The following is a 24647-nucleotide window of genomic DNA, read 5'->3' on the forward strand; positions in this document are numbered from 1 at the left end:
TTGATATTTTTTTTCATTTTTGCATTTCTTTATTGTTGTTTATTATTATCATTGTTATTATTACATTTTCGCCCCGCAGGCCCCGATGTGGGTCAGTGACCTGTGCCCGGGTGAGCCAATTCCCGTAAAAAAAAATCAGGTACTCGCTTTTTTTTTCTTTCTTTTTTTTTAAGGAAATAGCCCATCCGGGCACAGATCATCGACCCACAATGAAGCCTGGGGGGAGGGGGGGGGGAATAAGAGCAAAAAGAAATTAACACTAGAAAAGAAAAAGACTACATTCATCTACACGAATATGCCGGAAAACCAGCTTTTTGAAGTGAGACATCATATGAGTATGGAAACACAGAAGAATGCAGAGCATTCCACAGTTTGGCTGTGTGAGGAAAGAAGGATGTACTATAACGGGTTATTCTAGTGTGACCGACATCCATAGAAAAATGGTGGGCACCGCGGGCAAGACGTGCGTTACGAGCCCACGGCCTTGCTGGCGGTACACAGGATGCCAAATCCACCGAACATTGCCCGTTAAAGTACCTGTAAAGAGAGAGAGAGTGAAGCAACATTGCGGCGAAGAGAAAGGGAAGAAAGATTGTCGACTAAAGGAGGAGAGTTAACAAGACGAAATGCCTTTGATTCCACCCTATCTAACAGTTGGACCGAAGAAAAGCCATCCCAGATATGAGAGCAGTACTCCAAGTAAGGACGAACGAATCCCTTCTAAACTTGAAGCAACTGCTCAGGAGTGAAGTAGCTACTGCATCTGTGCAGCATTCCCATCTTTTGGGAGGAAGCCTTGGCAATGTTGTTGTCCAGACAGCGGAGCACGTGCATTGCTAATTTCTCCTTTCGATATGATCATCCACTCTGAGCTGCTGAACCAGTTAAAGCTTATATGCCTAAAACTGCAGCTGTGTGCACAGTTGAACGTGGAATTTGCAATTCGGTAATAGCACGACAGATGGACTTCCATGGGCTTCTGTGGAAGGAAGCATGTATATGTTCCTCCACCAGGCTGCCTTAGAACACTGCCAGTCTTCTCAAATTGCTTCATCCATGCATAAAGGTCTCTTTAGGTCGGTGGTTCCTTGCCAAACGTTGTATGGAATTTTCGTTGCACCAGGACAGGTGACTTTAATTCTGCCATCCATAACACACATTTCGTCTTTTCTTGTGGGTCATCATAATTCAATCTGAAACACACACAAAAAACTAAGCACAGAAACTTAGATACAGTATATGGTATAATAAGTGTGCAAGTTTCAGTATCCTCACATATGCTAGTTTACTGTATTGGTGTTTCAGATTGTGATTCTAAAACACCTTCACCTTTCTGTTAGTCAGCATGTTATAAACAAGATAATCATTAAAAAAACCCGACCTGACCAGAGATCGTAAACGGACATACTTATAGACCTTACATAAAGAATCACACGAAACCAAACAGCATAATCAGTTTTGAGTTGTGTTCAATCAGTAAAAGATACCTTAAAAAACATAAAAACTTTCCCTACTAAAAATTGGCTATAACCTCCCTGCAATATTAATACACTCGTGTAACATGAATTATACTCCATAAACTACAAGTCACTATTCAATGCCATTTGGTTCATGTAATTAGAGAAAACGATTTATATATGACTGCATATTGCCGAGTACAGTCACAAGCCCTAATTTCTAGCCCACCCTGGCCAGAGAGAGAGTTGAATCCAGCGGGGTTTCTGATCGACGGGTCACCGTGGCAACGCACAAACGAACACACAACCCAGCTTATTACTTATATTAATATAATGTCTTATAGACAGCTAATATAAATTAGATATTAAACAATTAATGAATGCATGGTCTCTATGGTATTTGAAAATAGTGAAAATCTTTTAGATACTGTGGAAGACTCTGGGAGAGCCGAACCAGCTTCAGTTGGTGAAACAAACGCAACTCACCCCTGCTATCACTTCCTCCCATCCCATAATCTATCTAGGAATGTTAATAAAAATGTACGGAAGGCAAAGAGGGACTACGAAATCACGATAGCAAGGGAATCCAAGGTGAATCCCAAGGTATTTTTCCAGGTATATAGGACAAAGGTCAAAGGCAAATTGGGGCCTTTAAATTCGGAGAGGGGGGAAGTGATCGATGATAGTGAGGAAATAAGCAAAGCATTAAATAGCCGCCAGCTCCAAGTAAGGACACTCAACTGAGTAGTACCCCTTGAGATGCTTATACACCTCAATTAGATCACCCCTTGCCCGTCTGTAGTAAAGCTAGGCAAGTTCAGGCACTCCAATCTCTCAGGGTAACTGAGGTACCGAAGTGCAGGCACCAGTCTGGTGGCCCTCCTTTGGACATTTTCAACCAACTGACAATCCCTAGCATATCTCGGGGACCAGACGGGGTGACAGTACTCCAGATGGGGAAGCACTTCACTCTTGAAGATCGTTATGAGGGATGGACCATCTCGATATCTGAATGACCTTCTTATAAGACCCAATAATTTATTTGCCTGATTTACCTTCTTCTCGCAATGGCCCGAGAACTTCAGCTCATTGTCAACATATACACCTAGGTCCTTCTCACATTCAGTCTCAAATAGTGCAGTTTCTTCATCCCATTGGGACATATGATACGCCTCCTTACCGTTGGTACGCCCCAGGTGCATCCTCTTACGCTTCGTGACATTGAATCTCAGCAGCCATTTCTTCGACCATTCTTGGAGCCCACAGAGGTCCTTCTGCAACTCTTCACAGTCCGCTTGATTCTTGATTTCCCAAAATAAATTGGCGTCATCGGCAATCATTTGTATGGAGGAGTGTACAACGTCAGGCATGTCATTTATGAAACAAACAAACAACAAACAGCTCCCTTCAACATCACCTGCTGGCTCTCCCTCAGGTCACACGTTTGTCAGAGGGATCCAGGGGTGAGTTATTTACGGTGGGAAGTATATCCATTTTATGTTTGTGTCCGAGAGTGAGTGTCTAGTAACTTCGATATATTGATCTGTTAATGTGTCCATGCCATTCAGTTAATTAATAAATAGTTATATTTAAAGTGGTGTTTAGAGAAGATTCCCCCTACGAATATATTAACGGTAAATAACTAACCGGCCACACTACCAAACTTCCTCACTTTATATTCCTACAACTATAAATATTCTACCTATATCTTCTATACGAGTTTTTACCTGTGTTACATCATCCATCAGCAGTAACGTTGGCCGATGTTCACATTAATATCCTTCCAATCTTTTTTTTTATGAATATTCGTTCGAATCACACTGCAACGTTGCCAGTCCCTCTTCGTGTGTTGGTGGGAGGGTCGGCGTAGTGACCTGTCGTCCAGGAAGGGTACAACAAACTATGCACCCTTTGTGGGGTACGTGATATTGGTTCACACTCAGGATGGGATGGAGAAAGGAAACTCACAATGTGCTCTCTGTATACATGTATTGGATGTACAATGCAGCTTGGTGCTGGGAAGGCAGCATGGTTACAAGCGTTGAGTAGAGAGAGCTGGTTGGTGAGGGTGCTCAGAGGAGGGGCAGCTTGTGGGTCGCCATGGGCGTTGGCGGGAGCGGGAGCCGCCAGGCAGGAGGAGAGGAGGAGGTGTTGCTTGCTGGTGGCTGTAGGTAGAAAGAGAGGTAGGTCACCACGAGGTGAGGTCTTATATAGCGGAGGTAGGCGTGGCTTAATAGTTGACCTCCGTCATGTAAGGCGGTGCTGGTTGCTGACCTAGACCACGAGGCATACACTGGGGAATTCGCAGGGTCAGCTAGGCAGCGACAAACAGCGTTTGTCGGGGAGGAATCCACTACACTTTCACCGCCAATGTTCTGTGAACTTCTGAACAGAATTGTACCGTGTTGAAAATGTTCTGGTCATGCGCAGTTCGATAAAAAACTAACCTAACCTATCCTAACTTAATCTCTTATTTGAAGGGGTGATGTCAGCACACCTCAAGCTTTCAACGATATTCTGATCAAACGAAGCATGCCCAGACCATTTTCAGCGCGGTACAAAATCCTCACGCCACATGGCGTGACATAGCTGCGAGTCATTCTTTTACCTATTGCACAAACGTAATTGGCGAGTATTCACTTCTTTGCATGTATTATATCACTTAATGTTGGTATAATGTGAGTCGCGTGACAATAGTGCTAAGCATGCATCTGACGTCAGCTCATTCAGTATGTCATTGTCAGTAATAATAATAATAAAAGTCTGATTTTTCTGACGTCTTTCTCAAAGTAAGTACACAGTTATTTACCATAAAATTAACGAAACTAATATACACGTTCATTGGATGAAGCAGCCCAAAAGTAGAAAGTAACGCGCCAAAAAATTAACATTATGTTTCTTTATATTGTAGTGGATTCTTCCCCTACAAACGCTGCCTAGCCGACCCCACGATTTCACCAGCCTGCCCTCGTGGTCTAGGTCAGCAACCAGCGCCACCTTACACGACTGAGGTCAACTATTAAGCCACGCCTACCCCCGCTATATAAGACCTCACCTCGTGGTGACCTACCTCTCTTTCTACATACAGCCACCAGCAAGCAACACCTCCTCCTCTGCTCCTGCCTGGCGGCTCCCGCTCCCGCCAGCGCCCATGGCGACCCACAAGCTGCCCCTCCTCTGAGCACCCTCACCAACCAGCTCTCTCTACTCAACGCTTGTAACCATGCTGCCTTCCCAGCACCAAGCTGCATTGTACATCCAATATAATATGTATACAGAGAGCACATTGTGAGTTTCTTTTCTCCATCCCATCCCGAGTGTGAACCAATATCTCGTACCCCACAATATCATATTTTTGTTTTCATTACATAGGTGTTAAAAATCATTAATATATTTTAATGTACAATTTCAGACGATTTCAATGGTACCAAAGTACTTGCCGGATAAGCTACGAATACACGAGATAAAAAGATGTTTAAGATTACTTGTCATAATGCGCATTAGGACTGTCGCACTCGGATAGCAGGCTTGCCGCACTTGGATTAGTGCGAGTATTAGAATCCCAGACAAGACTAATAAAGAACAATGGAGGGATGAGCCGGCACAATGGCCTTCCGTTGGCATGGCCGCCTCTTTTATTTATTTGTTATTTCATATTTATCATTTCACCATTTTCAGTTTACTAGTCCTAACGGCGGTTGGTCCATTCTTTGTTACTTTATGAACTTTGCTTATCTGGTGTTATTTTTGGTGGCCATTAGATAATTCAGGTAAATCCATATATGACTAAGATAATAAGAACCACTGGTTATTTCTTCCCATTCATTATAAAAGTTTATGTTCATCCTAGATTAGATAAGTAATTTCTTATATAGTCAGAACACAATAAAAATGGAGCAGAACGCAAGCCTTATATAACAGTCTATATTAATAATTATTTAAGATCATTATTGTTGAGAAATATTTATAAAAACAGATTATTCAGCTCAAGTATATTTATTAGAATATTAAATCCAAAAAGAGTTAAAATTTCTATTCAGTCTCCCTGTTAGAAACAAACATGGATGACGCTACACAAGTAACCAAAATGAAGGTAAGGCTTAAATGGTCCATAATACATGTTAGATGATGATGTTTCTCGATTTTTATAAGTGTAATTGTAATTCTAAAGTCAGAGATATTTGGATAATCACTGCAATAGCCAGCAGTACTTGTTAACTAAAGAAAATTGATAGTAATTACTAGCAGCTTGAAGCCGCAACAATTTGCCGCTTTCAGTACGTTATGGCTCACTGCCAAGCTTAGAAAGGTTTCACACTTGCTCACCTTGTGGCTTAGGAATCTTAGTATTTGATTAATATAGAGTGTACCTAGGAAAATATCATAAGGCAGGCGGCAAGGGTAGAGTTATCAGACGAGGAATTTGAATCCCAACCACCGGGCCATTAAGCTGGACAAGAAGTATACACAAAAGGTAAAGCTTAAGTTTATAATCACTTCTTTATGATTGGTTCACTTTTGTTAGTACATCGTGGACACCAATACAGTAGTAGTGTTGTGGGACTTTGGTTATGGACACTTTGCTTCCTGATGTAAATGTTAAGAAGGGATGACTCTTGTTATTTATTTATATAACCTAACCTAACCCTCTGGCTGATGGAATTTTCCCTATGCTGAATAAAATCATCTGGTGGTAGTCAATAAAATTAAAGTGCGGGAATTGCAGCGAGTGGGCTAAAAGTACGTAGTGGATGTTGGTACGACAGCCGTATTGATGGATGGACTGTGTTGTTAATCGTATGGTGAGGTGAGGTTAGGTTAGGTAGAAAGAAGGCCATCTTAGTAATTATCATCGTATAATCTGCCCATAACACATTCACATTCTGCTGCCGTATCGATAGACAGGAACGTTTCGTAAATGGCTGCCGTACCTATATACCGTGCATTAAATCTATTTGTTGTTACTTGATCTATTGTTGTAACTTTGAACTTACTTCAGAAGAAACAAGGAGACTGAGACCTTCATTCCTTGTGGTATTTTAATGAATTGACTTTTTTTTTACTTTTATTATTCCATTTTATTTCTTATGAGGACATTTAGTGCTGTTGTCCTCATCGCCTCCACGTTTAGGGTTAATTGCTTATACGCTTGGAGGCAAAGAAGAGATCCTAAATCCTAAGCAATCCTCCCAGTGAACTTTCCATGTGAATACTATTAAACCTAACCTAACCTAACCTAAAATAATGCACTTCCATCTTAGGAGAAGTATTTTAATTAACACGTATGTCTCGGAGGTTAATGCTTCCGTTCCATACACTTGAAAAATGAAAGATTACTTTTGAGCATTTGTGAAAAGATGATTTTAAATAGTTTTATACTAGTAAATTAATAAAAATCAGCAAATAACGAAGTTTTATGGCAATTTTGTCTGGGACAGTGTTTCATACCTGGTGTATCCTCATGCCAGCAACCACCTACCACCAATGATTTATTGTAATAAGACAAACGAACAAACCCTCCTAATTAACCTATCTATCCCTGAATTAATTTGCTTTATTTTAGGTTATTTAGGTACTAAACATATGCTTTTGGCCTTCAAATTTAAACTACAACTTAAAAAAATATAACACTTCCGTTATTTTTAATCATGTGGCCGGTTATTTTTCTGATATATGGCTGGATAGCAAAATCTCATATCTGGTTCACCCCAAACCAACTTTAGGAAATATCTCCATAGAAGATAAAAGCATTATTTTGTGAAATGGAAAAAGAACATTGAATATGGTAAGTCTTTAATGTTTCATTTCCTTAAGAAGAATTAGCTGTTTTTAAAGCAGTACTGCTCTCATATCTGGGGTTGCTCTTCTGTCCAACTGTTAGGTAGGGTGGAATCAAAGGCATTTCGTCTTATTAGCTCTCCTCCTTTAGTTTACAATCTTTCTTCCCTTTCTCTTCGCAGCAATGTTGCTTCACTCTCACTCTTTTACAGGTACTTTAACGGGCAATGTTCGGTGGATTTGGCATCCTGTGTACCGCCGGCAAGGCCGTGGGCTCGTAACACACATCTTGCCCGCGATGACCACCATTTCTCTGTGGATGGGTCACACTAGAATAACCCGTTATAGTACCTCCTTCTTTCCTCACACAGCCAAACTGTGGAAAGCTCTGCCTTCTTCTGTGTTTCCACACTCATACAATCTGTCTCACTTATAAAAAGCTGGTTTTCCAGCATCTTCGCGTGTAGATTAATATAACCTTTTCCTTTTCTATTTTTAATTTCTTATTTTTTGCCCCCTAGGCCCCGATGTGGGTCGATGATCTGCGCCCGGGTGGGCTATTCCCCATAAAAAAACAAAAAAACAACAGATTGTGTAAATTTTTTTATGCAACCATTCTAGCCTGCAGCCCGCATAATATAGACTCTGGAGAAGTGTTGTCATCAACATAACTTTTTCATTGTCTAATTTTGGTTACTTTGTATTCTGCAGTACTACATAAAGCCTGTGCTTCCTTCTGAAAAAAATCAAAGCGTGAGTTGGGTACGAGTTATCTCGAGAGTTGGGTACAAGTTATCTTGGCTACGAGTTGGCATGAGTACGAGTTTTTTTTAGTACAATTTATCTTGGGTATGAGTTGTCTTGGGTACGAGATGACCTTAACCTGCTTCATATGACACCTGTGTTTGAACAACTGCGGTCTTGGGGAAAAACCGTGCGTTAAATTTTTTACTGTAGTACTGTACTTTATTTTATTCTTAAGTGGATGGCTTTGTATTGTACCTATGGTACTGGGCATAAGGGAGTTTACTTCTTCAGTAAATTTTTTAGATTGAATTTCGGTTTACTTTAAGCCATAATGGTGTTTAAAAAAAATTTTACTTGCCTCCGAAGGTGGCTGACCTGAAGAAGGAACTTAAGTCACGGGGGCTATCAGTAACTGGAAACAAGAATGAACTTGTGGAAAGACTACAGGAGGCACTAGAAGGTGGTGAGTATATTTTTAAAGTACTGTACATTATTGAACTTTATATCATGGTAAAATGATGGAAACATTTTTATAAATACAGTGTGTATTTAATTACCACAGGTATAGGTAAGTTACTAGCTACTGCTTAGCTCTTAATTCATGGCTATTCATTCCCCATTAGATCTTCCATAGTTTTTTTTTTCAATTTATGTAAGTACTGTGTGAAGTAAACGTGCAAATAGATTATATAACTTAGTCTTTTCCATAAAAGTGGATGGTGTGGGGTGTGGTGGAGTACACACTGACACTATCAATGATTCTATTTTGTTAAATTTTCATATTGAGTTTAAGTGTTGTACAGTCAACATCTGCTGAACACAAGATAAGTTCCTGAAAGCCTGTACGTTAAACAAACATAAATTTCCCATAAAAGCCCACGTTATAAATTTATGTAGCTATTGTCTGAAAATTTTTTCTCTACCTGGAGTTGTCTCTGATAATAGAAGAATGGCGAGATATGAGAAAATTAATTTATAACAGTAAATAACTACAGTACAGTAAACAAAAGGCATATTATGTACTCACCACTCGGCTGTTCCGTCTCAAATTGTGGACGGTACCTCCAAGTCACCCTAATTTCATCTGGCTTTCTTGATTAGGTTCCTACCTTCTTTAAATATTCTATGTTTTGTACTCTAGGTAACCAAACCCAGAATGTATCGTTAACAATTAATGAATATGGACACATGCACTGAGGCACTAAATGTTTCTTTCTTTATTTATTTTTTTTTTTTTTGTGTATGTATATTTTTTATGACTGTGCAGTGACATCTATTTCAAGGACTGGGTCTATGGTTGGTTTTTATACATAGCTAATTGAATAAAGTGTTTTATGCTCAGATGCTTTGTATACTGTACCCCTAAAATATTTGCGGTGTTAGTTATTTTCTGCCAGTGTGTGAATATCAGTAGATAAAGGGAAAGAATATGTGTGTGATCTTAAGATGTTGTGGGAAAAACTTGAAAGAGTAAAAAAAAATATTGTTCATTGGCTGTCACTGAAACTTCTTTAAATCTGCTCTCACACCTCAGTTTTATCTGACAAAGAGCAGAGCAGGTATGGCCTTTTCAAGTTCCATTACCATCACTTATGTATATTTTTATATTGATATTGATTTTTAAATTAAAGTATTATTATTAATGTCACAGTCTTTATTATTAAATTCTTTCCTTCAGGTGAAAATGTTCCGATTAGTAACGTTGAAGGTGATGACGAGGACTTTGACGAAGAGGAGATCCTAGGTGGAGACGACATGGATTCAACAGAGTTGGTTAAGTTGACTCCACAAGAGGAGGAGGCTGCCTTAGGAGGCGCCATAAGGGTTCGAGATGTGTGTGTTTATTTCATGAATATAATGTAAAGAAAATTGATAGAAGTAAATACCGTATATACTCGTCTATAATTCTACCTCGTTTATAGGTCGACCCTGATTTTTTGACCAAGAAATCATTAATTTATGATATGCCTCGTTTATAGGTCGACCCAAGTTTTTGAAGGTAATGGAACAGCAAAATCTTCACTAAAAACACTGCTTCCTATAAACTGAGGGTCGCCGTGCCTGAAACACCGAGCGCCGAAGGCAAATTGGTTACCATTATTACGACACTTTACACTGAAACGCGGGTAGTTTCAGCAAAAGTATTGTATATTTCCATTCAAGTATTTATTCAAGTCAATTAGGAGTGAATATTATTGTAAGACAACAGTTTTTTCAACTGAAAACCATTCGAAAAGCGATTACGGTAACATCTTTTGAACAACGAAAGAAAGCGAAAGTCGATTGTTTTCGTCATGGTTTTATCCCACTTTCCACTGTAATATGTATGTCATTTCAGGAAAAAAATTTACATTTCCGTGAATGCATTATATCAAGCACAGTATGAATTGAATATCATTCTAATGATAACAGTATTTTAACCGAAAACTATTAAAAAAACGAATAATATCTCATGAACATCGGAAGGTTAGGTAAAGTCTTTTGTTTTCGTCATGTATTTTATCCTATTTTACATTGAAATACATCACGTTTCAGCAAAACTACTATTAATATCTGAGAATATATTCATTCAGGCACAGTTAAGGTAAAATATACGTGTGATGTAACGGTTTCTTAACTGAAAACGATTCGAAAAACAAGTGTACCGTCTAGCTGATACTCAACAGCTGGTGGTGTGTCGTGCATCGTTGTAAACAATTCGAGGTTGAGGTGGATTACCGGGTATTATATTAAGTGTGAAATATCGAAAAGGTTTTTATTACCGGTATTTTTTGTAGATCAATGAGAACTGTGATAACGTATATGATATGATAAGTTACCCTGTGCTAAGAACTTCAACATAGACTACTGAAAGCACGTTGTAAGGTAATTTAGCCTTTTGTAAGTTGGTGAGCTTCATCTGCTGAAGGCACTGCACAGCTTTTCATTACTAATTGGTACATATTTTACATTTCTATTGTTTACTGGCAGTAAATGGTAAGTATTTTTCATGTCTGAAGCTAAAAGTTGCTCCTCGCCCTACCCATCATGCACGGATTCAACCTAACAAAACTATTACCCATGTAGAGGTCGACCCCCAATTTTTTGCCTAAAAATTTGGTCTTAAAAACTTGAACTACACACGAGTATATACGGTAAATTGTTTTTGAGGTTAAAACCAACATTAACGTACATTCTTTTTATACACTTGCATCTGTAAGGTCATGACTTTTTATTTTTCATTCCCTGCTTTCTGTAAACTTTATGTTTACTGTGCAACTATTTTATAGAAAGTCTCATACCATTGTGGTATATGCATTTATTTAGTAACAGTATTGCATACACAGAGAGCTGTCAACAGAGAAAATTCTATATAATGAAATTCAGTTAAGTTCAGTTGAAGAAAATTCAGTCATGTATAGAAGAATTCATGTGTGAATTTGGTAGGTTATGTATTTAGCAAAGTATCACATATTTATTTTAGTCACCCAGTGAAATGGTGTACTCCATCAGTGACCAAGTAGTGTACAACAGCTGACAGTTAATTTTAATTGAATATACTGTGCAGTAGTTCATATCAGTCTGATAAGGTCATTATTAGTCGGTTAGATAAGGTATTGCAGCTTATCTTTAAAAAAATTGTAGCAGTAGCCTAAACCAAGGTGGTTTTGCTTTCCCTGTTTGGGTCATGAAGGTATTAAAGCACACTCCTCCTATAAGGCCAATTTATGGCAATAAATCAAGGAAAAAATGTCTTAGATTACTTTTACTAAACCTTGAGTGACGTATATTAATTTGCTGATTAAAAATTGCAATTATAAACTATATCTGCAATCTTTATGCTGCAAAGTTTTTTGGATAGATAAAGTTTCTTGACATCAGGATATACTGTACTGTACATACTATATATCGTATTATGTAACTCTTTCTGGTTTGGTTTGAAGGTGGTCTCATGTCCTGAAGCAGATAGCTAGGCTCTTTATTCACTTCAACAAAGAACTCCAACCAATCATATTCTAGTCAGATTGTATTGGCTTCCTAAGACAGGTAGGACTGAATTCAAACTTTCTTTGTCAACCTTTAAAGTATTAAGTCTTGAAACAAAACTATTTTGAATTTTTTTTTTTTTTAATTTCTGATTGTTGAGTCAAATACGGTTCTTTTGTAATGGCAATAATCCATATCACCTCAAACCATATGTGGACATTCATTTATGGCACTATGTTTTTTTTTACATGGTGCCTCAATTATGCAATCAATATCCTGTCTCCTTGAAACAGGTGGATTTGATGCGGACTTATATAAAACTTCTAAGGGATTTCCCATTAGTGAGGGCTTTGTATCCTGTTGTAAGGTTTATGAAATAACTGTTGTCGGTAAACTTACGATCCAATATGTTTTTCTCGGTGCTCTTTTGCATATTTTTGCTTGTTGAGAACTTGGTCTTGAAGAAATAAAATATCAACTTTTACTAGAAATGATGGTCTAATTTAATGTCTTGGGATAGTCCAAATCATTAGCATAAGAATTGCAGTCATTTAGGGGTATCCTTTGTCCATGAGGTAAACTCAAAATTCCTTGATTTCTCTATTTAAAAATATATGAATATTGTTTTATATTAAAGAAATCCATTGTTGAACTTGAAAAAATTATCGTTCTCTATTGTAAATTAAAATGAGCTGGTCGTATGAAATATTATTAAAAAGTTAAAGCTTTAGAGTTGCTGCCCAGGTTGTCCAGTCAGAAAACGAGATGGAAATTTGTTTTATTTTTTCATAATAATAGAAGATAGTTTACAATATATGTTCAGTACAGTATATATAGCAACTAAACTTTAGTATAGCCTTCAGGCAATGTGCAGGTTTATTTTTCTATGATGGAAGAATTAGTCATGGTTAGGTCCACAGCTCACCATAGTTTTGTGAAGGGAACTAATCTTCAGTGATATTTGAAAGGCCTTAAAATTTTCAGGAGGCAACTCTTCTCGAACAACCAGAGAAGAAGAAAATCAGCCTTAAGCGGTCTGAGCCACCCTTACCAGCAGCTCCTGCCATAGTTGAGCCAGTGACAGAGAATGATCCACCTGCTCCCCAGGAAGAGGAAAAGGACGAGGAGAGCGACACACCACCCAAGAAAGTCATTAAGCTTGATACTGCTACTGATAAAAGTGTGAGTAGTTTAATGCAAAAAAAAATAAAAAATTCTAATAAGAGTACAGTAGTAGCGCTAACAAGCTTCATGGTGCACATTTTCAATTATGAGACTGATGATGGAGGCGACTTAATGGACCTTGACTACATATCCACTGATCCACATCATCTCCACTATAACCTTGCATAATACTACTTCACATCCACTTTATCTCCCAGTACACAACCTGGGAGGCCACCCAAACCATTTACATATGTTGGGACATGGACACCTTCAAGAATCTTTGGGAAGGTTTTAGAATCTAGGGGAAGACTTGTGGTTGTCCAAGAGGGCGGCTGCGCTCGTCCATCCATTTCCAATATTGTCTAAGATGGACAAAGAATTGTTTATTCCCTGTATGTTTTTGGCCTTGTGATAGTTATTGCACAGTTTGTATGAAGGATTTTGTGTGCATGTAACTGAGTAAAAAACAGAATGAAGAAAGTCAAGTTTATCTACCTGAAGTTACGAGTTGAAAAATAACCATAGTGTAACTCATGGCTTGGCCTGGTAGGGGGATGTGGCTACAGTGACCTGTCTAACTTGGCAACAATGCCACCAGTGATGTTAACAGATGCAAACTAATGGAAAATTATCTGTCAAATTTAATTTCCATCGGGTATTTGCATATGGTATTTAAAGTGGCATATATAGCGATTGGCATGCCGCCAAAACATTAGTGGCCAACTGGCAAAACTCCGAGATGCTTCCGCTCGATGGGAGGTTCACCAGGTAGTAGAATTTTCGTTCACGCTACCAACTGACCACACCGTTCTTTTGGAGGTTTGCTGGGTAAAGGAATTTCCAAAAACAGTGTTGTTGTTGTGTTGAAGTCGCTGTATGTTAGAATGCTGGATATGGGAACTTCAACCAGTGTATATTTGTCAAATTCATAAATGTAGTTTTCCATTGAATCAAAATTGTTCCTTATACAGTCAGTTCTGCTATAACGCGATAGTTGTGTTCTTGTAAAACATCTTGTTATAGAATTTCGCATAATAGAAATAACAGGGCTTATGGAGAAAATAGGGTTAGGTGCAGATTATTACTCGAAATCGAAAAAAATTTAGTAGTTAGCCTAACACAAAGGATAGTACAGTCTAAATAAATGTTACATTCATATCTAATAATGAAATCATACAGTAAACGTAACACTTTACCTTGAAAAAATGTGAATATAACTTGATGGGGGAGAAGGGTGATTTTGAGGTAGATAACATCGAGCTTCTCTTCAAGGGTTATAGCCTTTCTTTTACGATCATCACCGGGAATGCGATCACCAGAATGCTTCTTGGAGATATTCTTCTTTACCATATTCACAGTTAATACCACAAAATTGGAGAAATAGTAAGCAAAAATCGCGTTACAGCAAACAAGCGTTCGCGTTATACATAAATCGCGTTAGAGCCAATTCGCGTTGTCAAAACACGCGTTATAGCAGAACTCACTGTAATATCGTCAGATTTGGCTTGATAAGACCATCTTATGTCTTCACCTCATCAAGTGTTACTTCTCTGAACACTTTATATTATATTAAAATTTTCTTGGTAAGTGAGAGAACCACCACAATCCTCTGCTGGCACTTGGATATTCAGTAAACTCCCTTTAACCTGGACGTGCTTAATCCAGATCCCCTTGCAAACCAGACTAGGGTCCAGCACCAGACACACATACTGTACCCTCAGCCCAGAAAAACATGACCAGAATCCGGTTAGCAGGAAGAATAGTTTGAGTAAGTGGGGGAATGTATGGCAAGGCTCAGAGATGGCAGTACAGTGAGTTCTGCTATAACGCGTGTTTTGATAACGCGAATTTGCTCTAACGCGATTTATGAATTAGGAACAATATTTGTATAACGCGAACGCTTGTTTGCTATAACGCGATTTTTGCTTACTATTTCTCCAATTTTGTGGTATTAACTGTGAATATGGTAAAGAAGAATATCTCCAAGAAGCGTTCTGGTGATAGAATTCCCGGTGATGATTGTAAAAGAAAGGATATAACACTTGAAGAGAAGCTCGATTTTATCAACCTCAAAATCACCCTTCTCCCCCATCAAGTTACATTCATATTTTTTCAAGGTAAAGTGTTATATTTACTGTATGATTTCATTATTAGATATGAATGTAACATTTATTTAGACTGTGCTATCCTTTGTGTTAGGCTAACTACTAAATTTTTTCGATTTCGAGTAATCTGCACCTAACCCTATTTTCTCCATAAACCCTGTTATTTCTATTAAGCAATTTTCTATAACACGATATTTTACAAGAACACAATTATCGCGTTATAGCAGAACTACCTGTAGGTGCCTCTCATCATTTGGGCTTGAGAAATTTAGTGTGTTTCACTTAATATCTATACCAGCTACAATACTTTGTGTTACTCTTAAATTTAAAACTGTCACACTTCTCTGTTGAACCATGCTCTGCTACCTTGATGATACACATCTGTGTGCTGTGTATGTTCCTTTCTCTATTTGCATGCTTACCCTGTAAAACTAATGAAGTGCTTTATGCACACTGAACAGAACCTTTACCTGATATATTTATTTATCAAAAATATGCACTGAACAGTGCATACAGTATTTTATTAATTAAGTGAATAGTAAATAGATTTAATTTAAAATATTAACATCTTATACGTACTGTACTTTATATTTCACAAACAGCCAATTGAAGTAAGAGCCGAGAGATTTGGCATTCCAATGACAGAGGAAGCAAAGAAGTTATCCCGTGCATCACGTTTTGGGCAGGCCACAAATGGTGCAACAATCAACAAGAAACCAGCCAAGCTCTCAATGGAGACAGGGGTGAGGAATCTTTTTTTTGTATTTTCTGATGTAGTACAAGCAGTATACAGTATATGTATTTCCGTTACCCAGAAATCTCTCATTCCTGGAAGTGCTCTGCACCAATTGTTCCGGCTAATGGGGATATCACTATATATGTATATTCTCCATTTACGCGGTCAGTTGAACCCGTGGAGGTCCTCGTAAAACGAGAAACGCATAAACGAAATAACAGAACATATGGGATTAATTGAAATAGAGACCAGGCCGACCCCCAAACTACACTTTTTCCGACACAATACGTACGTTGTAGTAAAAAGAACATCTTAGTTTTATGATGGTATGCACACACAATTAATATTTAAGAGAAATATCAATAATATTAGGTTCTTTAACAATTACGTTAGTAGAAAAGATGGCTGGGCACACGGGGATGTGGGGTTGGTTCCGAGGCAGAGGGCAGATTATTGGCCCTCACCTGTATCACTTGTATTGTATCACTGTCCACCACAGAGGCTTGCAGGGCCTCTTTGTCAAACCCCTCAAAGTCCATATCCTGACTATCACTGACTTGGGCTGGCTGTGGTGGGTGGCGGGTAAAGAACTCGGTAATGTTTTGTTGACTGGGCAACCTTGTGTGCACCCTGCCCGCGCCGCTCCCCGCGTAAATGATGGAATGAACCGTGTAAATAAAAATTGTCGGTCTGGCAAGGTGCCTCGAAAATGACCAAACACGTAAACCAAATCCGCGTAAATTGAGACTATACTGTATATGTATATTTAGCATTGTCTCGCCTCTCACGAATTGTCAGAGATGTGAATACTAAATACAGGCATGTTCCGAGATTTATCTGTTCGAAGTTTGTCCAATTAGCTTATTTTAACCAAATTACTACCTATTGCCTTAGTTTTGACTGGGTGAACTCACCAATTCAACTGTGTGTTACACAGTCAAGGTACCAGGCGCATCTGTATATGTCCGTGGCGTCTTTTTCAGTGTGTCCAGGAGTAGTTGTGTACAGTGGCAGTGTATATTGACTTTTATATTGCAAAATTTCTTCCATAAATCTAAGTCACCCACTGTATTCATCATGGCCAGTAATAAGAGAAAGTGAGATAGTGTTGATAGTGCTAAAAAGAGAGGTCATTGAAGCCATAGTTATGAGATAAAGTCAGTTACTGTACATATCAGAAAATAAGTGAAGGTGGATACATAAGATGTTTGGTGAGTACCATATGAATAGTTTGTTTACAGTAATACAGTATTTGTACTACAGTACTGTAAGTCTGGGGGTCGAGAACACATCAGTTGTAATTACATTATTTCTTAAGGGGAACGAATTTTGATCAAATATCGGGATTTACCTGTACAGTACTTGAATAATCAAAGATTACTGTACTACTATATACGTATACCCGAGTATGTCATGTGAATAATGACTTTTTGGGTGGTAAAAACCGCTAAACATTTAGTAAGTATCTGAGCAGCGGGTTCATGAATAATAGTTTATGTGCTTTGTCAGGGATATTGTAATTGTATATTTTTTTTATGTTTCTATTATGTTTCATGAGGTGAATAAGTTCATGAAACACTCTTGTCACTTTTTTAAAAACATACCAGTATTTAAAATATGCATAACCCAGTGATCATACTGTCCACATTGTGAATTATTCTTTGCTTGTGAATACACATCTGCAGAGTTTTATGAATCCCTTATGTTAGTTTTCTTTTATTACAAATGTATTAATTGTTACATGTACTTGATACAGGGAACAGATGTGGAAAAGCTGAAAGCTCGTGCTGAAAGGTTTGGAGAAGTGACTTCAAAGTCACTGGTCAAGGTAAGCATTCCAACCAGTGTATATTTCTAACTAAACCATTGAAACAGTTCTCTGACTTTTGTGCATGCTTTACTAAAAGGGGTGGAACAGCAGCGCCAACTCTTTTGAGAAAGTAAGATTACAGTGGTCCCTCGGTTAACGACAGGTCCAATTAACAAAATTTTGGTTAACGAAATAGCTCCCATAAAGATTTTCAGTTCGATTAACAAACAAAACTTCGATTAACGAAAGCCTTACGAGAAACACGTTTTGTGTGCATCAGCTGGTCAGCTAGTCCGCCACTACAGTATTCGGTTCTATGTTTACATTCGTTTCCAGTGGAGTAAATATCAAGAAGGTTGTGTTCTTTAATATTTTTGCATTTTTTATATTAAAACTATTAGTCATTCTAAAATTTAGTTTACTTATTGATAATATATTTAGTTCAGGGAACTAGTGTTTGTACGCCCATCAGCCGCTTGACTCACCTGCCAAAGCTTCTCTGTTTAACTTTGTTTACAGTGGAGGAAGTATTGAGGTTGTTGGTCTCCTGAATATTTTTACATTAAAATTATTTCTTTAGTTACAGCTAGTGAACTTAAAATTTTATTGGTGAAATTACTGCATCTAGCATGGGTGAGAAAGATGATTCCCCTCAGTGTTCCTCTCCAAAAAGGAGAGAGGATTATGAAACTGTCCTAGAGGTTCTATATATTGCTGTGAAGGACATTCTAAGTATTAAAAAGTTTATTCTTTCTCACCCCACTTCTTCTTCTTTCCTCCTCTACCTACTTAAGTCCACATCGAATATCATCAATCATAATAGTTTGCATACAATTGCAAAGAACCAAATTGCATTTGCCTAGATTGTATGTACTTTTCTGCAAGGAAACCACCACATCAACAGTATCCCATTGAAATAATAGATCTAGTTAACAAATGACCTAGGAACCATCGTGTTCATAACCAAGGAGCACCGTATCCATTGATCCCTGACCTGTTTATCTGAAACAGAATCTAGTTTAACAGGATACTTTGTCAGATGAAGAAATAATTTTTTGGGGTGATCTAAATATTCACCTCCAAGAGTAGATGTTTATAGATGACGAAAGTGGGAGACAAGTGGTGAGGAGGGATTGGGAGGTGGGGAGACAAGTGGTGAGGAGGGATTGGGAGGTGGGGAGACAAGTGGTGAGGAGGGATTGGGAGGTGGGGAGACAAGTGGTGAGGAGGGATTGGGAGGTGGGGGAACGAGTGGAGTTTTGTATTGTTTTTCCTACTCGTTATTGATGATTTAATTTGGATAATTTTATGAATTTTACTGATTTTCTCTATTTGCATTTTAATCATTGTTGTTCAACATCATAAACTGTTGGAGGGAGGGTAGTTAGAGAGAGGAGACAGTGACTGGATAGGCTAATCCATGATGTTGTTCATGGCAACAACATTATTGCATCAACAATCTCATATCATGACTTGAGATGTTGACTTGACAAGACTGTGTCGAAGAAACACGTGGGGTAGAGACGCAGACAAACATACCAGACTCAGCGGCATCACATCATTAGGGCAGCTCCACTGCTGGATATCACCGTACTATAATGCAACTGTACCAAACTACATGTATAATATTTTGGGGTGTATATTGACCATACTGTATAAAGAACACTATCAAGCTGTACTATAACACGACCCTTCTGTACTTCCTTAATCCCATCCCTCTGACATTGTCTAGGTCTATTAATCTTTTCAGAATACTGCGTGTAAAAAAAAATATGAATGATTGTTATGTTTGTTATTTTACACAGGTGTCTGAATTGGAGAAACTAAAGTTGAGGCAAGAGAGATTTAATGCAGCTCAAGCAGCAGAGAATAAGACAGCAACTGAAAAGACCTTGATGTAAGTAGTGATATAAGAACAACTCCTGATTTATGTACTGTACAGCCCTGTAAATGTATTCAATGCATATTATATCATTATGTCTAAATCAAATGTAAGTCTGTATATTTTCAGCCACCGGCTGCAACTCTATTAATAAACCGTTTATTATTATTATTACACACACACACACACACACATATTTACAATACAGGAAAACCTCCAATAACGACGGAGGCTTGTGTACAAAGAAATGTATATTCCCTTTATGTGTTTTCCCCTAGGACAATTATATCTTTTACCTGTATTGTATATATAATAATAATAATAATTAACGGTTTAATGAAAAGTTCTGCAGCCCGAAGGCTGAAAATATACATTGGGCATAAATAACTTATTACATACATTGGTGGTTTAACAAAAGCCTTCAATAGATAAAGGTAAAGGAACATACAGTGAACATACAGATTAATGTAGGTGAAATTTAAGCATTTCCGACTTACGACCATTTCGACTTACGACCTGGAATAGGGACCCAAATCCAGGTCGTAAGTCGAGGAGTAGCTGTATTCAGATTGTTTGAATTTTGAATTAGTGAGGGTTTATTGTATTAGCGTAAGAGTGACCAACTTTTTGTCTGAACTTTAGCTGAGGTTATAAAAAAATTATTTATTGTTTGCAGTGATTTTTTTTTTCCAAAATTAATTTCTTCGTGTATTTTGTATTGAATTTTTATATTTATTTTTTTTCCATTATTAAGTTTAAATGTTGAATTTTTGGCAAGGGATGAAGTGCACTTCTTTCATGCAATACCATTAACTGACTAAATATTTGCTGATTCCTCTAAATGTATGAATTTCTGGTTCTGACCGTGTTCATATGTTACAGAACTGGCTTATTGGTGTCTTCATACTGTAAGTAATCGTATTTATTTCAATTGCAGAACCAGTTTAGATTCGGCTGCAACTGCAAGGATAGCACGTTTTGGAGATGCGGGAAACAAAGATGAGGATGCATTGAAGAAAAAGCGAGCTGAAAGATTTGGTGCACAATGAAGTCAAATACATGCCTAGTAAATATGGCAAAAATTATTGATATACATTAAAGTAATAAATGTAAATCACCAAGACAAGTCAATTTCTAGTTTTATTGATAATTCAGATGGAAATGTTCACTTGTGTGCAAGATGTTGATGTATATCACAATATTTTGCTGCATTGGCGTGCAATCAGTATAAGCACCACCACCAGATGTCTTACATGTACACACACCAAAAAAAACTAACTGCCCACCTGGGTCCGATGTGTTCGGTAATGAATACAAGCTACAGCAGTTTCGGTTCGGTTATCATTGTTATTATCAGGTGTAACTCACAATCAGAAATACCAGCTGAACCGGAACTATTGTACATTGTGTTCATTTCCAAACACCGGACCCAAGTGGGCATATAGTTTTTATTTTTATTTTTTATTGTGTGTGTGTGTGTGTGTGTGTACAGTATAGTATGTGAATTTTTCCAAATTAGAGTATTGTGTAAAGGTCAACTTTTTCAAGTGTAATGTTATTATGAAAAGACATCAAATATATGTAGTACAAAGAAGCACTTCATTAAAAAAGAATGAATGAATTTTTTGTAAAGTCTAAAAGATATGTTAGTTGTTTATTTTAAGGGCATAAAGCAACTTCACTTATATTTCCAATTTCGTATTTGTTTTTGACTATTTAATGATTGTACTGTACAAAGGTCATTCAATAAGTAACGAAACTTTTAAATGTAGACGGCAAAGGGGTGGGCAAGTGCAGCGATCATGTCATGACATGTTTAGACATGCATAAGCTACATCATCTGTTTGTTTAGTCAGTTCATTCAATTAGTCTAGTGTAAGTGTTGCATTAACGATGAGCGCTCCGCTTGTATTTTCAACTTTGGAAGAATGACGATCTGTTATTCGTTTTTTAAATTCGGAAGGGATAAAACCAAGCGAAATTCATCACAAAATGTCACTTCTATACAGAAGCTATTGCATCAATTGAGCGAACATTTACAAGTGGGTTGAACAATTCAATAATGGTCAAACAAGTATTGTAGATGAAGATCGTACCGGACGACCCGTCGAAGTTTCAACACCCACAGTGCAAAGCATACTCGGGAAATGATTACAATACTGGGTTGGGAGATTTTGCCGCATACAGTCCAGATCTTGCACCATCAGACTACCACATGTTTGGTCCACTCAAAATAACTTTACTTGGAGAGAATTTTTCAAATAATGACAAGGTGAGGAAAGAAATCCCAAATTGGTTACGGAGTCAACCAAAAGAATTTTTCACCACTGGAATAAGAAAACTCGTAGAAAGATGGGACAAATGCATAGCTGTAGAGGGAGAGTATGTGGAAAAAGAGGTATGTGATGACTAATAATAAATCGTTACTTCTGCAGTTACATTAATTTGTCTCGTTACTTTTTGCATGACCCTTGTAGTTTTACACTTCTTTGTAGAGCTTATGTGTGCATAAATCAGTCACATAATAAAGTAATGTACCTGTAAATTTTTGTTTGTCATCAAATATTTGTAATACTTGTGTGAAGAAAAATTTAATTGTGGAATTTAAATTGTCTGTATAAGCAACTACTTGATGGATTTTCATAGAAACAGTTAATAGAATAGCCGATAATTAGATAAAAAGAAACACAAAATTCTCATCTTAAACATATTGCATAGTTATCTTTTCAGGTATATTTAATTTACGATATGGTTTTTTCTTTTACATCTTATGTAGAAATACATCTTTTATATTTCAGGATTAGTCACTGTACCTATATAAGCCGTCTTGTTAAATAATATTTTTATTAAACTTTTTACTTAATACCAAAAATTCCTAATGTTAGAACATTAGTTGATAATTTTTATTCTAAAGTTTTTGGATTGGTTTTATTTTCTTAGGCAATAATATTTCACATATCCCCCAAAAAAAAATACCCACTGGAGTGGCTCAGATTTTTCATTTTGATAGATAAATATCTTAGTGGGATGTGCATATTTAGAAATGCACGCACACTCTCAAAAGAGTATACATGTAGAAAATGGATTCCATGCAGTCTGGCTGTAGTATTTTTCAAGCTTAGTAAAGTTGGTCATAGCTTATTTTGTTAATTGTTGTAGGAAAGTTTCCACCTTTATAGTGGTTTGTCTTGGTGTGTTACAAGATAATTCCACCCATTTCAAAATGACAATATAAATGGTTTGATCTCTGAAGGTTGAGTTTATAAGACATGAAAAATAATTATGTTTTACTTTATGAACTGTAGTCAATGACTAATAAACTAAGATTGATCATTATAGGTCAACTTTGATATCATGTTTGAAATAGCCATAGTGGTGTTGGGCATTTGATGAGAGCAATGTTAGATTGGACCTGATCAGAACAGTGAAAGTTTACCCATATACAGTGGGTTTCCTTATGTCAATTAATATAAGTAAGGATATGGCCATTTGAAGTGTGTTTGAGGAACCCTCTTGCCATCTCCGATCAATAGTGAATCAACTTGTACACACCTGAATATTTTTCACTCAGAGATGTCGATATCAAAACTTGGAAGCTGAGCCACCCTAACGGCCCATTGATGTGTGTGTGTGTATAGTATTTATTCTTGATCATTGATGAAGTTGTTGTAAACTGTGTTTATTTGGTTTTCCTTATTTGGCATGTTTTTTTTTTCTTCAATAATAAACATGTAATTGATTAAATTTTTATGAGCAGCTATTGTTTTAAATAAAATTTAACTTGCTATGCAATCTCTCCTCCAAAGGCTGCTGAAGTAACTTAAGAGTATATGAATTTAAATTGTTTGATAAAAATAAAATTATAGATTGTGTGGACTTGCAGTATGTTTATATAAGAAGCCACTTTGTTATCAAAATGCATTGCACAAATTTATCTGAAACAACATTTTCTAGTGTGGTACAGTAAAAGTAAAATCAATGAACATTTGCCGGCAAATACATTAACTAATGCTATATAAAAAAGGGTATATCCCTGTACTGTATTTATAGATATTAATTTGTAACCATTTATTTTACTGTTGAGGCTAATTATTAGTATTTCATAAGACTTGAACTAACTTGTAACAATATAATTTCTGTTGAGGTTGAGTATTAAAAATTTTTAAGATATGAATTTCAAACTTGCAATAAATGTTAAGAGTAGTTATATCCTCTATAATTTAAGACAAAATCATCATGCCTGAATGTTGAAGAGAACTTTTCCTTTCAGTGTACAGTTAGAAGCTCGATACACCAGACTAATTGGGGCAGACACTAGTCCGGTACGTAAAAGCAAATCTGGGGGGGGGGGGCTTCTTATCTGGACTGTTTCTAGAAAATCGGATATAAGTCTGGTTGTTGATAACTGTTTTCGTTGATAAGATTGTTTCGTACTGTAAATTTTGTATCCATAGTATAATTGGTAGAAGTGCGTCACCAACATGTACTTGGGGATGTTTGTTTTCACCCTCACCACATTGATGCCCCCATGCCCATAGCCCTGATCTTTATGATTACTGGAACAAATATGACTCTGAGGACACCTGTGTTTGGGAAGTATATAGACTGGGACAAGTACTGACATCGTTGTTACGACTCAGATTTTCATTCCTCTTTATATACAGTACAGTATGTAATTTGATCTTGATGCCGTGTTGTAATCTATTTCCCATCATAATAAATAGTTTCTGTCTTAAAGAAATTTTCCATTTACTTACTACATTGTGGAGGGGGCAGATTTGAGGAGGGACTGAGGTGTCACTTTTGATGCAACGTATCCTCTTATTTTCAGGTCAGATTACAAATTATATACTGTATACAGTATTGTATTTGGTTTTAATATTAAAGATATTATATTATTTATGATGAGTGACACACCATAAGAGGTTGATCATATGAGAATACTGTATACATTAATCTCTGTTAGCTGTAATATTTGGTCATGGAACTCTTCAATAAC

General features: G+C 37.1%; 1 protein-coding gene across 2 annotated transcripts; it reads left to right on the forward strand.

Moving 5' to 3' along the window:
- Window positions 1-5445: 5445 nt before the first annotated feature.
- LOC121854993 (SAP domain-containing ribonucleoprotein-like) lies at window positions 5446-23855 on the forward strand. 2 transcript variants are annotated; one of them, XM_042349811.1, is made up of 8 exons: window positions 5446-5550; window positions 8349-8445; window positions 9661-9815; window positions 12933-13130; window positions 15823-15963; window positions 17713-17784; window positions 19572-19663; window positions 20586-23855. In XM_042349811.1, exons 1-8 carry the CDS (start codon window positions 5518-5520, stop codon window positions 20695-20697), a joined length of 900 nt encoding a protein of 299 aa, XP_042205745.1. In that variant the 5' UTR covers window positions 5446-5517; the 3' UTR covers window positions 20698-23855. The 2 variants fall into 2 exon arrangements, with proteins under 2 accessions (XP_042205745.1, XP_042205746.1); XM_042349812.1 differs by having other exon boundaries at window positions 9661-9806.
- The last annotated feature ends 792 nt before the right edge of the window (window positions 23856-24647 follow it).

Source organism: Homarus americanus, unplaced genomic scaffold (assembly GCF_018991925.1).
Source record: "Homarus americanus isolate GMGI-L3 unplaced genomic scaffold, GMGI_Hamer_2.0 scaffold33275, whole genome shotgun sequence".
NCBI classification, from domain to species: Eukaryota; Metazoa; Arthropoda; class Malacostraca; order Decapoda; family Nephropidae; genus Homarus; species Homarus americanus.